This window comes from Prionailurus viverrinus, chromosome B3 (genome assembly GCF_022837055.1).
Source record: "Prionailurus viverrinus isolate Anna chromosome B3, UM_Priviv_1.0, whole genome shotgun sequence".
In the NCBI taxonomy this organism is placed as follows: Eukaryota; Metazoa; Chordata; class Mammalia; order Carnivora; family Felidae; genus Prionailurus; species Prionailurus viverrinus.
Window position 1 is genome coordinate 23,411,384 of NC_062566.1, and position 14,066 is coordinate 23,425,449.

Sequence of the window (14,066 nt, forward strand, 5' to 3'; positions counted from 1 at the left end):
AAAAATTTTCATTTCCTCTTTTTTATTCAATCATCAACATTTAATAAAAATCATCCCAAAAAATATAGTTAAGTGAAAAAGGCACAGTGCATAACAGTATACATACCATGCTAACTTTTGCATAAGACACAAGAAAAAAGACACATACATACGCACTCTGGAAAGATAAACCAGAAACAAATAATAATAATTATCTACAGGGAGACAAGGAGAGGAACATGGGCAGTAGAGATGAATGAAAGATTTTGAATAAACTTTATATATTTTTACTTCTAAAACAGAGCAATGATTTTGATCTTCAAAAATTAAAATTCAACATAAAAAGGCAAAATCTACAACTGGTAACAAGCAAATTAACCTACGTTTATCACAAAGAAAAGCATCTCAGGGGCCTTTTCAATTATACATCATTAGTCAAATATACTCTAAGGGAAAAAATATCTTAAACTTTACTCATTGGTCTTATCAATAATCATAATATTGACTTTAATTAAAATCTTAAAACTACCTCATATATATTGTATGATAGAGCAGTGTTAACATAATAAAACGTGTTTACAGCAGTTATGTTAGTGTTACTAGATATGAATGTTTTAAGTATAAAAGATAAAATCAAGGACATTTTTAAGAACAAACTGAACTGGAAATCTCAATATGAATTCATATTTGAATATATGTGCTTCGTTTTGGAAAGGACCTAGAATCAATGATACTCTGGGAGCAATAAGTACTCCCAGCACCCACGTATCAGTTTTTAAATCTCACTTCCCACTCAACAAAATCTGGGCTCTTAGGAAAAAAGGCTGATTTAAGGCTCAGGGCAACAAGATGAGCCTGGAATATTTTGTGTTTGCACCAAAAAAGCTGGTTAAGGACTTATGGGGAATCCACTGACCAAATTTAAAACAATTTTGAGCATCAAAATACATAACTGCAGTGGACTGCAAAAGTAAATAAAAACACATGAGTCCATGGTAATATTCAAAGAAAAAAAAACAAAAATAACTCTCACTTGTCAGTACTTAGGAGTCAGAAAAGGCTTCCCAGAGCAAGCAGCCAATGAGGCACAGGGGTGGACACCCAGAGAAGGCACCCATTGAAAACAGAAGCCCATACACACAAGACACTTTACACTAAAACAGACACATCTGTTTGGCCATCTTTTTTTATTATTATTATTTTTAATGTTTATTTATTTTTTGAGAGAGAGAGACAGTGTGAGCAGGGTAGGGGCAGAGAGAGAGAGAGAGGGAGACACAGACTCTGAAGCAGGCCCCAAGCTCCAAGCTGTCAGCACAGAGACTGATGCAGGGCTCCAATTCACAAGCTGTGAGATCAGGACCTGAGCCGAAGTCAGATGCTTAACTGACTGAGCCACCCAGGCGTCCCTGTTTGGCCATCTTTTAAAGAAAAGCCAGGGCCTTTTTTTTTTTTTTTTTTTACAAGTCCACTAACTCATTCCTTGTCATCATTCCAGCATGCACCACCCTCATGAAGCATCCACTATTTCCAGTCTCCAATTCTTTAAATGGAGCAAGAATTAAAGGGCACTTTGTGAGCAATCTCAGATTAGAATTCTTCCAGATTTTCAAGACCTTTTCCCCAATCCTTTAGAGTTCTCTTTTACCTAACCTGTACAAATAATATTTTCAGCATCTCACTTTTACCCAAAGCATGTGTGGTAAGCAAAAGTCTAAGCCCTCAAGATCCTCTTCCCCTAGTACATACATACCCTGTGTAATCCCCTCTGAGTTTGGGTGGGTACCCATGAATAAGATGGACATCACACCTGTGACCAGGTTTTGTTTCCATCTATGGCAAACATGAAGGAACTTCTCACATATAATTAAAGTCCCACATCTGTTGATTTCTAGTTAATAAAAAAGAAGATTACCCTAGAGGCCCTACTTGATCAGGTGTAAGCCCTGAAGAGTGTGGGGCCATCCAGAAGAGACATTCTCTACAGCCATGAAGAGGCAAACTGCCATGAGCTGCCATGCAGACGGGCAGCATCTAGGAGCCCATGACTCAGTCCCCCAGCTGCAACGAACTAAATTCTGACAAAGAGGACACCAATGAGAGCACACCATGGCCCACACCCTGATTTCATGCAGCCTATTAGACCCAAAGCAGAGGGCCCAGCTAAGCTGTGGCCAGACTCCTAACCCACAGAAACTCAGAGAGAGAATAAACATGAGTTGTTTTAAGGTGCTAAATTTGTGGCCAGTGACTTGTTATACAGCAAGAGAAAACCAATTCAGCATCCAACTTAGTTTTCATAGAAGCAACAGCTTTCTTTCAGCCCTCATATTTTATTTGTTCACCTCACTAACAAGATAACTGCCATAAACACACTTAGAATGAAAATATATGACTCTTGGGACACCTGGATGGCTTAGTCGGTTAAGCTTCCAACTTCCACTCAGGTCATGATCTCGCGGTGAGTTCGAGCCCTGAATCAGGCTCTGTGCTGACAGTCCAGAGCCTGGAGCTGCTTCACATTCTGTGTCTCCCTCTCTCTCTGCTCCTCCCCTGCTCACACTGTATCTCTCTCTCAAAAAAAATAAATAAACATTTACAAAAATTAAAAGAAGAAAAAAAGATAAAAGTATCAACTGGCAAGGAGAAAAGGAAACTCCTTCCTAAAGAGTGAGCCACAAACACTCAGCGCCCCTGTTGTTTTAATAAGGGAAGGGAAAAGCCTGGCCCATCTACTCGTTTAGGTAAGAGGAGGGCAGCTAACACTGCCGGGGTTCAGTCCAGCTTCCACACAGCCACATAAGCCTGGGACGCAAACAGGAGCCAGATTAACCAGCCTCATGTGTGCCTCCAGCAGTTACACGGCATCTTTAGGTGGTCCAGGGAATAAATGATCATCATTTAAGGCGTAACTCACTATCAGTGCAATGGATAGAGACAGAAGAAGAAACTAGAAACAAAGAAAATAACTTTGGAGCCTTTTGCCAAGAGTCACCCCAAAAAAGGATGACAGCCTAAGCCAAGACAAGGAAAGTAAAGTACTTAAGACATTTCAGATCAAATGAGACAGATGAGACAAATGGAAAAAAGGGAGGGATAGAATCAGAACGAGAGAGAACTAACTCAGTGTTAACCACTGAGATTTGCACTAACTATGAACATGAACACCGAGATCCTCTCTCCACGCACACATGCATATACTTATATGCACACTCACAGACACACAGACACACACACACACACACACACACATACATACATACACACTGCAAATACAAATCCAGATGTTAACAGAGCGTTCAGGACTAGAGATCCAAATTTGAGAGTCATCGGCAAGTGGGATATAGGATCAGGACCTGGAGGAAATGCCAACACCCAAGGAGAGAGAGTAACCAACATCCTCAACCCCAACTGCACACTGGGATTACCCACAAGGTGACTGCATCAATGTCTTTGGATGCAGTCCCAGTTGAATAACATTGGTGTTTAGAGCTTAGAGATACCAAGAAAAAAAAAAGACAGACAGAGAGACAGAGAGAGAATGCACTTAAAAAGTAAGCCAAGGAAGGTCAGATAGAAACATGAAGTACATCTGTTTTAAGACATCAGGCAGCCAGGAATAGGAGGCCTGAGACCCAAGAGAGAAGTACAGCCCAAAGAACCTAAGTCTGCTTCCCCAAAAGGCACTTGCCAATTCTGTGAGCAGGACTAAGCCAATAGCTGAGCAGAGCTGCTGGGGGACAGGCTGCAGCCAGGGTCCTCATGGGGTAAAGGCCTAGTAAATAAACCTTGCTCTGAGCAAAACCTCGAAGGCCCACACACACGAGAAGCAGGGGTGAAGTGGGAGCAGATGGCATTCCTAGGGAAGAAGCCCAGTTTTGATTCATCTCAGTTCTCAACTTCTCTGCAGTGACCTGGGACTGCTAGTGCAACTGGACTGATAGATTCCCCTCCAGAGGAGGAAACTGTCACCCAGAGCCAGAGCCTCAAATCACCACAATAGTTTTTCATACACAGTTATCTGGAACTCAAACAAAAATAATAATGGATAAGGCAAGATAATGTGACAGAAAAATGGAAAAAAAATGTATAGAAGACAATAGAAACAGACCAAGAGCAGATACAAAAGATAGAAATATAGACACAGACTGTCCTAAAAAGGAGAGCCTGAGCAATAGATTAAAGTCCTGACACTTTACTTGGCAAATGTCAGCCCAGGGCAGTGAGAGGCAGGGGAAAGGGGGACAAGGGAATACATGAAGCATAAGACACAGCACGTTACCACAGGGGTAAGCAAACTAAGGCCTAACCCACAGGCCAAATCTGGCCCACTACCTGATTTCATATGGCCCACAAACCAAAAATGGTTCTTACATTTTTCAATGGCTGAAAAATAGTCAAGGAAAATATTTTGTGACACATGAAAATTATGACAAACTTCAGTATCAATAAAGCTTTAATGGAACCCAGACATACTTGTTATATATTATGTGTGGCATGACAATGGCAGAGGTAAGTAGTTGTTACAAAGAACACACGGCTCACAGAAATATTTGCCATCTAGCCCTTTACAGAAAAAGGCCCTACTCCACAGTGAATAGCAGATACAGCAGGTTGTTGACTAGGCACATTCACTAGGCATGTGGGGCTCTTCTACTAGGTTTGCAAAAAGAAACCATCAACAATCCAAGGAGGGAAGAAAAAAGAAATAAATTAAAATACTAGTTCCTTTATCTCTCCTTGTCAAGAGATGAATGTTCAGTCCATGGGGAGCTAGATCCTGCTCTCCCACCACCTTGTAGGCTGTGTCACTGGCTCCATGGTAGGCAGTTGGGAAGCCATAACCCACATGCTATTGGTGACATTATATCCAAGACTGCAGGGGAAGGGCAGCCCATGGGTATACTGGGGTGCCAGCCCAGAGGGAAGGGAAGACGCAAAGAAACTATAAAGGAAGGAAAAAAAATGCCAAAACACTTGAAACTAAACATTTAAAATAGATGTACCTTACTAAATATAACTGCACTCAATAAAATCCATTTAAACAAAAACATGGAAATTCTAGAATCAAAAAAATACATTATCGATAATTAAGAACTCTGAATGAGATTAAAAGCAGATTAGGAAGGCCTATGCTGCTTCTGCCGGTGAAGGATTAACTTGTTTAGGAATTACCTCTCTGCTGTAATCAACTACAAAACCAGACAAAATACATCAAACAGCTGTTTTCAAACACTGGACAACAACAGCCCAGGGCTATGACCCCTGAGAAGGGCAACAAATGAAGCCCTACAAGTGCCCAAGCTTACTGCCTAGAAGTAGCTTCCAGGATGCAGCACAGGAAAGGGGAATCCAAATAGAGCCCAGAGGTCTTGCTGAATTGAAGAGACAGTTCAGCTATAAGTAGGTTAAAATGACAAGAATACAGGTGAAGGGGGAGCTGCAGAGAATGATCCCTAGAGATGGGCAGAGGGGACACTTTGAGTCTTGGGCTGAATGCCGATAGTTGAAAAAATTATCAAGGCTAAGGAACGAAGCTCTAGAAAGAAGTGGGCAGAATTCCCATGATTTCCAGTCTGAGAAAAGCCTATGTTTCTACCAAACAGAATGAAAAAAACACCCAACACACCGAGCATTAGGAAGAGTCCTAAGGAGGGTATTGCCTTAGTAAGGCAGATAAATTAGCACATGACTAGAGGCTGTGCTACATCAGCCTGAACAAACCTGAGAATCAAGCTTTAAAAAAGTTAAGTTGATCCCAACTAACCTACATGCATGCCAGACAAACTAATGCTCTTAAAAAAAAAAAAAAAAAAAATCCAGCACAGAATAATACAATATTTATAATGTCCAGCATTCAATAAAAAAAATAAATAAAACAAAAGCCAGCACAGAATAACATAATACTTATAATGTCCTGGCATACAAAATGCTCCATAATCAAAGCAATCAATCAATGGAAACAACAGAAGCAATCAATAGAAATAAAGCTAGATGTGACAGAGATAATAGAATTAGCAGACAAGAACGTTAAAAGCATTATTATATAGATATGTCCATAGGCTCACAAATATGAAAATATGAACCTGATGACAAGTGAAATGGAAGATATAAAAAGGACCTGAATGGAACCCCAGATGAAATACAACACCTAAAGTGAAATTTTCGATGCGTATCATTAATAGATTAGATACTGGCAGAACAGTTATACTATAATGTACCATGTCTAAGCTTACAGCAATTACATAATATGCTCTCTCCCTTTTAAAACTCATTTATTCCAGGCTCCACACATAACCAAGAGTCTTCATGCCCGTCTACAGTCATTAAGTCATCTAAAGATCCTTCTCTACTAGCTTCCTCAGGAAGAGCTCATGGGAACAATATTCATTCATTGATAAAGTTGTGCCTTTTTTACCTGAAAAGTCAGTTTTACTAGAACGTAACATCCTTGGCTCACATTTTCTTTTCTTAGAGGGTGCCATAAATGTGTTACTCAATCTTCTTCTGCAAAAAAGTCTTGTGGTCAATGTGTGATGGTAACCTTATTATATTCTCCTTATAAACATTATTAGTCTTTTCTAAGAACAGTTATTTTTTTTTAAAAAGACTAACAATATGTATAAAGCTCTGATAAAATTAATCCAAAATACAGAGAAAAAGACAACCAAATTCATCAATAAAAAAAAGTGAGGTACGCTACCTATCCTATAGACAAGAAATTAATCAAAAGATACCATTATGAATATTAAGTTACCTGTATTTACAAAATTCTTTTATTCCTACATCTCATCTGTCAACTGGAAAACCTGAGAATAGAATTTACCAAGATGATCACTTTTATGTTCTTTAAGGTACTGATATTTCCAAGCATAAAGTGACAGTATATACATGTAATAATTTTATGTTTAATATTTAACTTATCTTTACTCATTTTAAATTGATGATTAAAAGGGACAAATGATTCGAGTTTAGTTATTAATATACTCAACAACTTTGATGGACCTCAAGGGCATTACACCATGAACAAAACCAATCTCAAAAGGTCACATTACCATATGACATTCTCAAAATGACAAAATTAAAAAGATGGAAAATGGACTAGTGATTGCCAGGGGTCAGAGATGGTGGGGTAAGGAGGGTGTGACTATACAGGAGCAAGAGGCAGATCTTTGTGGTATAATTACATGATTGGCAGAGAACTATATACACATTGTACCAATGTCAATTTCCTGGTTTTGATACTGTACTATAGTTATATAAGATGTAACCACTGGGGGAGTCTGGGTGAAGAGTATACAGTGACGTCTCCACTTTCTTTGCAACTTCCTATGAGTCTATAATTGCTTCAAAATAAAAAGTTAAAAAAAAATTGCATCATACATATCTAATTTCATGCTCTACTTCAAAGAACCCAAAAATAGAAACTGTAAGGAGATTAATCTGAGTACAGATTATGCAAGAAAAGGATAATACCATTCTTGGACCATGCTCAAAGACATACCCTTAGCCTTACATCAAGACTAGCAAATAAATGTGCATATATGACTTAAGAATAAAAAGCTCTTGGAGCACCTGGGTGTCTCAGTCAGTTAGGCATCCAACTCTTGATATCAGCTCAGGTCATCATCTCCGGGTTCATAGCATGGAGCCCTGCATAGGGCTCTGCACTGACAGTGTAGAGCCTGCTTGAGATTCTCTCTCTCCCTCTTGCTTTCTCTACCCCTCCCCCTTTTGCTATCTCTTGAATCAAATTTAAGAAAAAAAAAAAAAAGAATAAAAAGGTTTTAAGGTATCATATACCTTTAAAAAAAACTATTTTTTATAGTTCCTTTGCTTAATTGACTTTTCAGTTCACTGAGAAACTACCAATCACATCAAACAGGACTTTTACTTTAAATATAAAAAATGGTAACAGTAGTGATTATGTAGATAACATCTCTTAGCTCTGTATTTTATTGACTCTTCAAGAGAGTTGTGAAGAACTGCCGATTCAAAGTACTCCACACAACAATCAGAAAAGAGTATTGAAGGGGCACCTGGCTAGCTCAGTTGGTTAAGCATCCAACTTCAGCTCAGGTCATGATCTCGTGGTTTGTGGGTTCAAGCTCTGCATCAGGCTCTGTACTGACAGCTTAGAGCCTGGAGCCTGCTTCAGATTTTGTGTGTGTCTCTCTCTCTGCCCCTCCCCTACTTGGGCTCTGTCTCTCAAAAATAAATAAAATGTTAAAAAAATTTTTTTTTTAATTCTAAAAGAAAAAAAAAGAAGAGTATCAAAAACATAAAAAGCAGGAGTGCCTGGTGGCTCAGTCAGTTAAGCATCTGACTTCGGCTCAGGTCATGATCTCGTGGTTAGTGAGTTCGGGCCTATGTCCGGCTCTGTGCTGACAGCTCAGAGCCTGGAGCCTGCTTCACATTCTATGTCTCCCTCTCTCTCTGCCCCTCCCCTGCTCACACTCTGTGTGTGTCTCTCTCTCAAAAATAAATAAACATTAAAAAAAAATTTTTAAAGAAAACGCAAAAAGCATTATATATGTAAAAGTCAGATATACGCCTGCCACCTGCCATACAATTGTCACTCCATTAGGGGCAGCTCGTTGCAACATCTTAGGCCTGACACATTTAACAAGAAAGTCTAGGATCAGTGTCCATGCTTTTCATAATATACACATATTAAAAGTTTTCATAGCCTTTAAAAATTTTTCTCTTCTAAAGTTGCTAAAAACCTCAAGGACATTTCAAACAAAAATAGCTGTAGAAAACAGATTTGCTAAATCCTATGGTTAAGAAACATGTTTCTACCCCACATAATATTAATTAACCAGTTATCAATTTTGTTCCCAATACAAAAGCTCTGCCTAAGAAATGGGGCACTTCCCACTCCAGTTGGTAGAGAGGGTAAAACCTATCGGTACAAGGCTTGCATCTGCAATGTGTGTCTGCGGGAAGGATTCCAAAGAGTGAAACTATGTCTAAGTCATTTCTTAGGGTAAAACGACATTTATTCCTCACATATAATAAGCAATGCTTGAGAAACTATATATAACCAAGGTCCATGATCACCTTTTTCATGACATTAAGTGGCTTCAATACCTAAAACACATTTTCCCTCTGGTACACTCTCCAAAACATAGATCTCTTCACTTACTCCTGGGATAAGTTTGGATGACTTTGACTAATATTTGAAATGTCTATGAAGGGCCAAGCACCGTATGTCACATTAAATCAAAAGGAAAATAGTAAGCACTCTAAAGCACAAGCAGTGTTTCTTTTTAAGCATATCTGCCTGAATCATCATAGGAACTAAACTCAGCATTAAACTGGTTTTAGATCAAGATGTTAAAACTCACATTAAGCAGTTATTCAATAGTGATTAAAAAGAAAAGAAGAACTTCATGAGATAAAGTTCTTTACTTCAACAAGTTTTGCAAAATACAAAAACACTAATTTAAAAAACAAGCCTTAAAATCAGTTTCCCTGAATCTCAAGATTTCAGAAATAAGAAATTACTCATCTTACCTCCCACAACCCCACTTTTTAAAAAAATAACAAAAGAAAATGAACAGTAATTGCCAAATAAAAGGCAACGTTTAAACAATAACAAACCAAAAGAGTCACTACTATGCCAATTCATAACCCAATTCTTTGTACTTTAATCTAACATTATACCATTAATAACAATCCCAAAATCCACAACATAGTTCTAAGCACCTGGCTCTCATACCTACTAGGCCTCAACACTTTTTTTTAATGTGTATTTATTTATTTTTGAGAGAGAAGAGAGCACGTGCATACGTGAGCGGGAGAAGGGCAGAGAGAGAGGGAAAGAAGAACCCCAAGCAGCCTCTGTGCTGCCAGCGCAGAGCCCAACACAAGGCTCAATCCCACAAACTATGAGATCATGACTTGAGACTCAACACTTAAGAAAAAAAAAAATTAAGAAAGGGCAATAACTGTTGGTGGGAATGCAAACTGGTGCAGCCACTCTGGAAAATAGCATGGAGATTTCTCAAAATGTTAAAAATAGAACTATCCTACAATCCAGCATCTGCACTAATAGGTATTTACCCAAAGTATACAAAAACAGATTCAAAGGGGTACATGCACCCCACTGTTTATAGCAGCATTATCAACAATAGTCACATTATGGAGACAACCCTAATGTCCCTGACTGATGAATACAGAATAAAGAAAATGTGGTAGTGTATATATATGTATGTATACATCTATGTTATATGTGTGTGTGTGTGTATATATACACACACACAAATACATAATACACAATGGAATATTACTAAGCCATCATAAAGAAAGAAATCTTGCACAGTGACGTGAATCGAGGTAGAGTGTTATTATGTTAAGCAAAATAAGTCAGAGAAAAACAAATACCATATGATTTCACTCATGTGGAGTTTAAAAAACAAAACAGATGAACATATGGGAAGGGGGAATAAAGAGAGAAAAAGAGAAACAAACCATTAAAGACTGTTAAAGATAGAGAACTGAGGGGAGGGAGGTCGGTGGGGGATGGGCTAGATGGGTGATGGGTACTAAGGAAGACATTTGTTATGATGAGCACTGGATGTTGTATGTAAGTGATGAATCACTGAATTCTACTCCTAAAACCTATGCTGCACTGTATGTTAACTAACTAGAATTTAAATAAAAATTTTAAAAGAAAAAAAAAAAAGGAAGGGCAATAATACTTCAAGTATCTATGATCAAGTGCTTACAGAATATATGACTCTTGATAAACTGTGCAAGATCATACTGAAAAAGGTAGATTACTTGATAAATAGTTAAAACAGTTAACCTCAGGAAAGAGAAAGAAAACCCATATATATTACAAAATATTTCAGACACTTCTTTTTCCTGTTAATATGGAGTTAACAAAAGTAGTTTTTACAAACCATTTACAAAGAAAACTAACTTGTGGCAAAAAAAAAAAAAGTCTACAGAAACATTACTGCTATTATTTATTTGACAATGTCTGGACAAGCTTGCAATTACATTATTAAATCAAAACATTAGAAAGTCTAAGGCCAACATTTTGTTTCCACACATTCTTTATGTGAAAACCTGAGCACTTCCTATTAATACGACCAGTCACAAATACTAAACAAACAGCTCAAATGAACTCTTGTCTCTCCAGGAACACAAACACAGGGTCCTGTGAGTCTCTGCAGGACATAATAAATTACTACATGTCACTTCCCCTCCTATCTGAACATCTCAAAAACTATCATTAAATATCACCAAGGTATACTTAATAACACAGACCTCTTAAAAATAGTAATAGGAAAAATGTTTGCATAATCAGATCTCAAGTTTCTTGCACTTACACATAATTTCAATTAAAATGTAGCCACAGTCTATAAAAACTGATACAATAAAGGTACATTTTAAATTATAGGAAATAAACCTGCTTCTCTACCATGGCGAGATCTGATCTGCATCCTCTTACTTATCCCATATAAAGCTTTAAACAGAAAATTAAATATGGAGGCAGAAACACACTAAGAAAAAGGCATGTGGAACCCCCACCTGTATATCTGTTTTCAACCATTTGGAGTCAAGTCGAGTCTGGGCAGCCAAACAGAAAGAATCAGAGGGCATCTTTCCTCCAGCTTCCTCCCAGTTGTTAGTCCTGCAAGTAAAATAAAAATGTTGGAACACCTAAAGCTTTTCAGAATTGTACAAAGACCCTCCCACAAGGTTTAATGCGGGAAAAAAAAAAAAAAAAAAAAAAAAACACAGAAAGATGGGAGAAGAGAACCGTTGGGGGAGGGGAAGGAAAGGAAGAGAAAGGAAGAGAAAGATGGAGAGACAGGAAGGAGGAGGAGGAACGAAAAAGCCTACTTCCAATATAGGTAAAAGCCACACACGGAATTCGCCTGGTTTCTGTACTACGTCGTCAAGACATTGAGAATGGACGGTCACAGGAGACCAAATCACAATGTCATCCCCTTCCCTTAAATCCAAAAGGTAAACACAGGAAAGACAGGAAGCCCACATTTCAACGACAAATGACAGTAGCATGCATCTGCCTCTTTATTCCGTACCAGTAAGTGGTGCGTGAAACAAATTAATCAAAAGTCACGTCTGCAGAAAAATCCAAAAGAATAATCACTTTGAAATGGAAAGACAGCCCAAGACGCGCGCCGCGGGCGGTCCGCGCAGGCCCAGGTCCGACAGCCGCGCCAACGCCCGCCGCGCCCTAGCTCGACCGTGCCCTGGGTCCCGACCCGCGCCGCCCCAGCGGCTCGCCGCCCTCTCCGCCCCCGGGGACAAGGACCTGACGCGCTAAGGCCCTGCCGCCACACTTCGGCGGCGTGCGGACACAGCCTCCAAGAAGCCTCTGGCTCCGCCGGCGCTGGTGATCCCTATGCCTCTTTCGACCGGAGGGGCGGGCCGACACGGGACTACCGCCCCCGCGCCCAGCCAATCACAGAGAGTCTACGAGGCAGGCCCAGCCAATGGAAAACAGGAGCCCACTCGCCCTTCCTCCCATCTCTCCCGCTTCCTTCAACCCTGTTCATCTTCCTCCTAGGGGTTCACCCCTTGCGGTCAGGGCCAACCGCAAGCGCCGGGGGGCGGGATTTCCGCTGCAAGCACACACTCCTGTCCCCGGCTCAGCACTGCGTTCCGAACCACCTGTGGGCGGGGTAGGACTTACGGAGATTGGGTTGCACCGAGCTACAAGGGTGTGTGCCGTGGGCACCTGTACAGGTGAGAACACAGCGCGGGAGGCTGTCTTGAATCTGTAAGAGCCTCCTGCTGTCCCACTGAAAGCAACTAAAATCCTAGGCAGAATTCAAGGAGCAGGGGAATCGGAGAAGGGAATCAGTACCACTGAACCAGTGGCCAAAAAACATATCTTTAAACTTTTTTTAAATAATTGAATTCCTACAAAGTATGTTCTCTAACCATAATAGAATTAAACTACAAGTCGGTGAAAGATAACATGAAGATCTCCAAACACTTGGGAATTAAACAATATACTTCTAAGTTATCCACAGGTCAAAGAAGAAATCTCAAGGGAAATAGAACTGTTTGAATTGAATAAAAATTAAAATATAACGTCACAATTTGTGGGATGTAGCTAAAACAGTGATGAATGTGAAATTTATAACATTAGCTGCTTTTCTTAGAAAAGAAGAAAGGTCTAAAATTAAGGATCTAAACTTACACTTCAAGAAACTAGGAAAAGAAAAGCAATATACATCCAAAACAGGAGGAAGGAGGAAATAATACAGGAGTAGAAATAAATTAAATTGAAAATAGAAAAACAACAGAGAAAGTAATTGAAACTAAAAGTTGTTCCTTTGAAAAGATAAAAGATAAATATCTATAAGACTGCCAATAAAAGAGAGAGAGAGAGAGAGAGAGAGAAAACATACAGGTTACCAATATCAGGAATACAAGAGAAGATACCAGTAAAGACCCCACAGACTTCAACAGGATAGTAAGGTAGGGGTACCTAGTTGGCTCAGTCAGTAGAACATGTGACTCTTGATCTTGGAGTTGTAAGTTTGAGCCCCATGCTGAGTGTAGAGATTACTTAAAAATAAAATCTTCAAAAATGAAAGTAAGAAAATACTAGGAAAATTCTATACATACAAATTTGACAATTTATATGAAATGGACTAATTCCACGAAAGTTATACGCTGCCAAAACAAAATAGATAACCTGAACAGGACTATACCTATTTTCAACATTGAATTCACAGTTTAAAAACCTTCCAAAATAGAAATCTCCAGGCCCCGATTGTTTCATTGATAGATTCTGCTTCTACTAGATATTTAATAAAGAAGTAGAAACAGTTCTACATAAACTCTCCCAAAAAATTGAAGAGGAGGAAAAATTTTCATTCGATACCCACAGTATTACCCTGATAACAAAACCAGAAAAAGACATTGGAAGAAAACTTAAAACCAAAATCCTTCATGAACATTAGGTATAATAATTCTTAGCCAAGGTTTTTGTAAATGGATTCCAGCAACATTAGAAAGGATAATACAGCATAACTGGGATTTATCCCATGAATTCAAGGTTGGTTTAACATTCAGAGCTAAGTCCAATTCAT

At 39.0% G+C, this 14,066-nt stretch overlaps 1 protein-coding gene across 4 annotated transcripts in view; it reads right to left on the reverse strand.

Moving 5' to 3' along the window:
• Nucleotides 1–12,379, reverse strand: part of HERC2 (HECT and RLD domain containing E3 ubiquitin protein ligase 2) — a 284,479-nt gene extending 272,100 nt beyond the window's left edge. For 2 of the 4 annotated variants that reach the window (XM_047861969.1, XM_047861966.1), the window contains exons 1-2: nt 12,275–12,379; nt 11,524–11,626 (exon numbers count right to left, since the gene is read on the reverse strand). In XM_047861969.1, coding sequence (XP_047717925.1) covers nt 11,524–11,595 — 72 coding nt within the window. In that variant the 5' untranslated portion in view covers nt 11,596–11,626; nt 12,275–12,379. Of the gene's footprint in view, nt 1–11,523; nt 11,627–12,041; nt 12,222–12,274 lie in introns of those variants that run through there. The other 2 variants (XM_047861967.1, XM_047861968.1) reach the window with 2 other exon arrangements.
• Between the last annotated feature and the right edge of the window lie 1,687 nt (nt 12,380–14,066).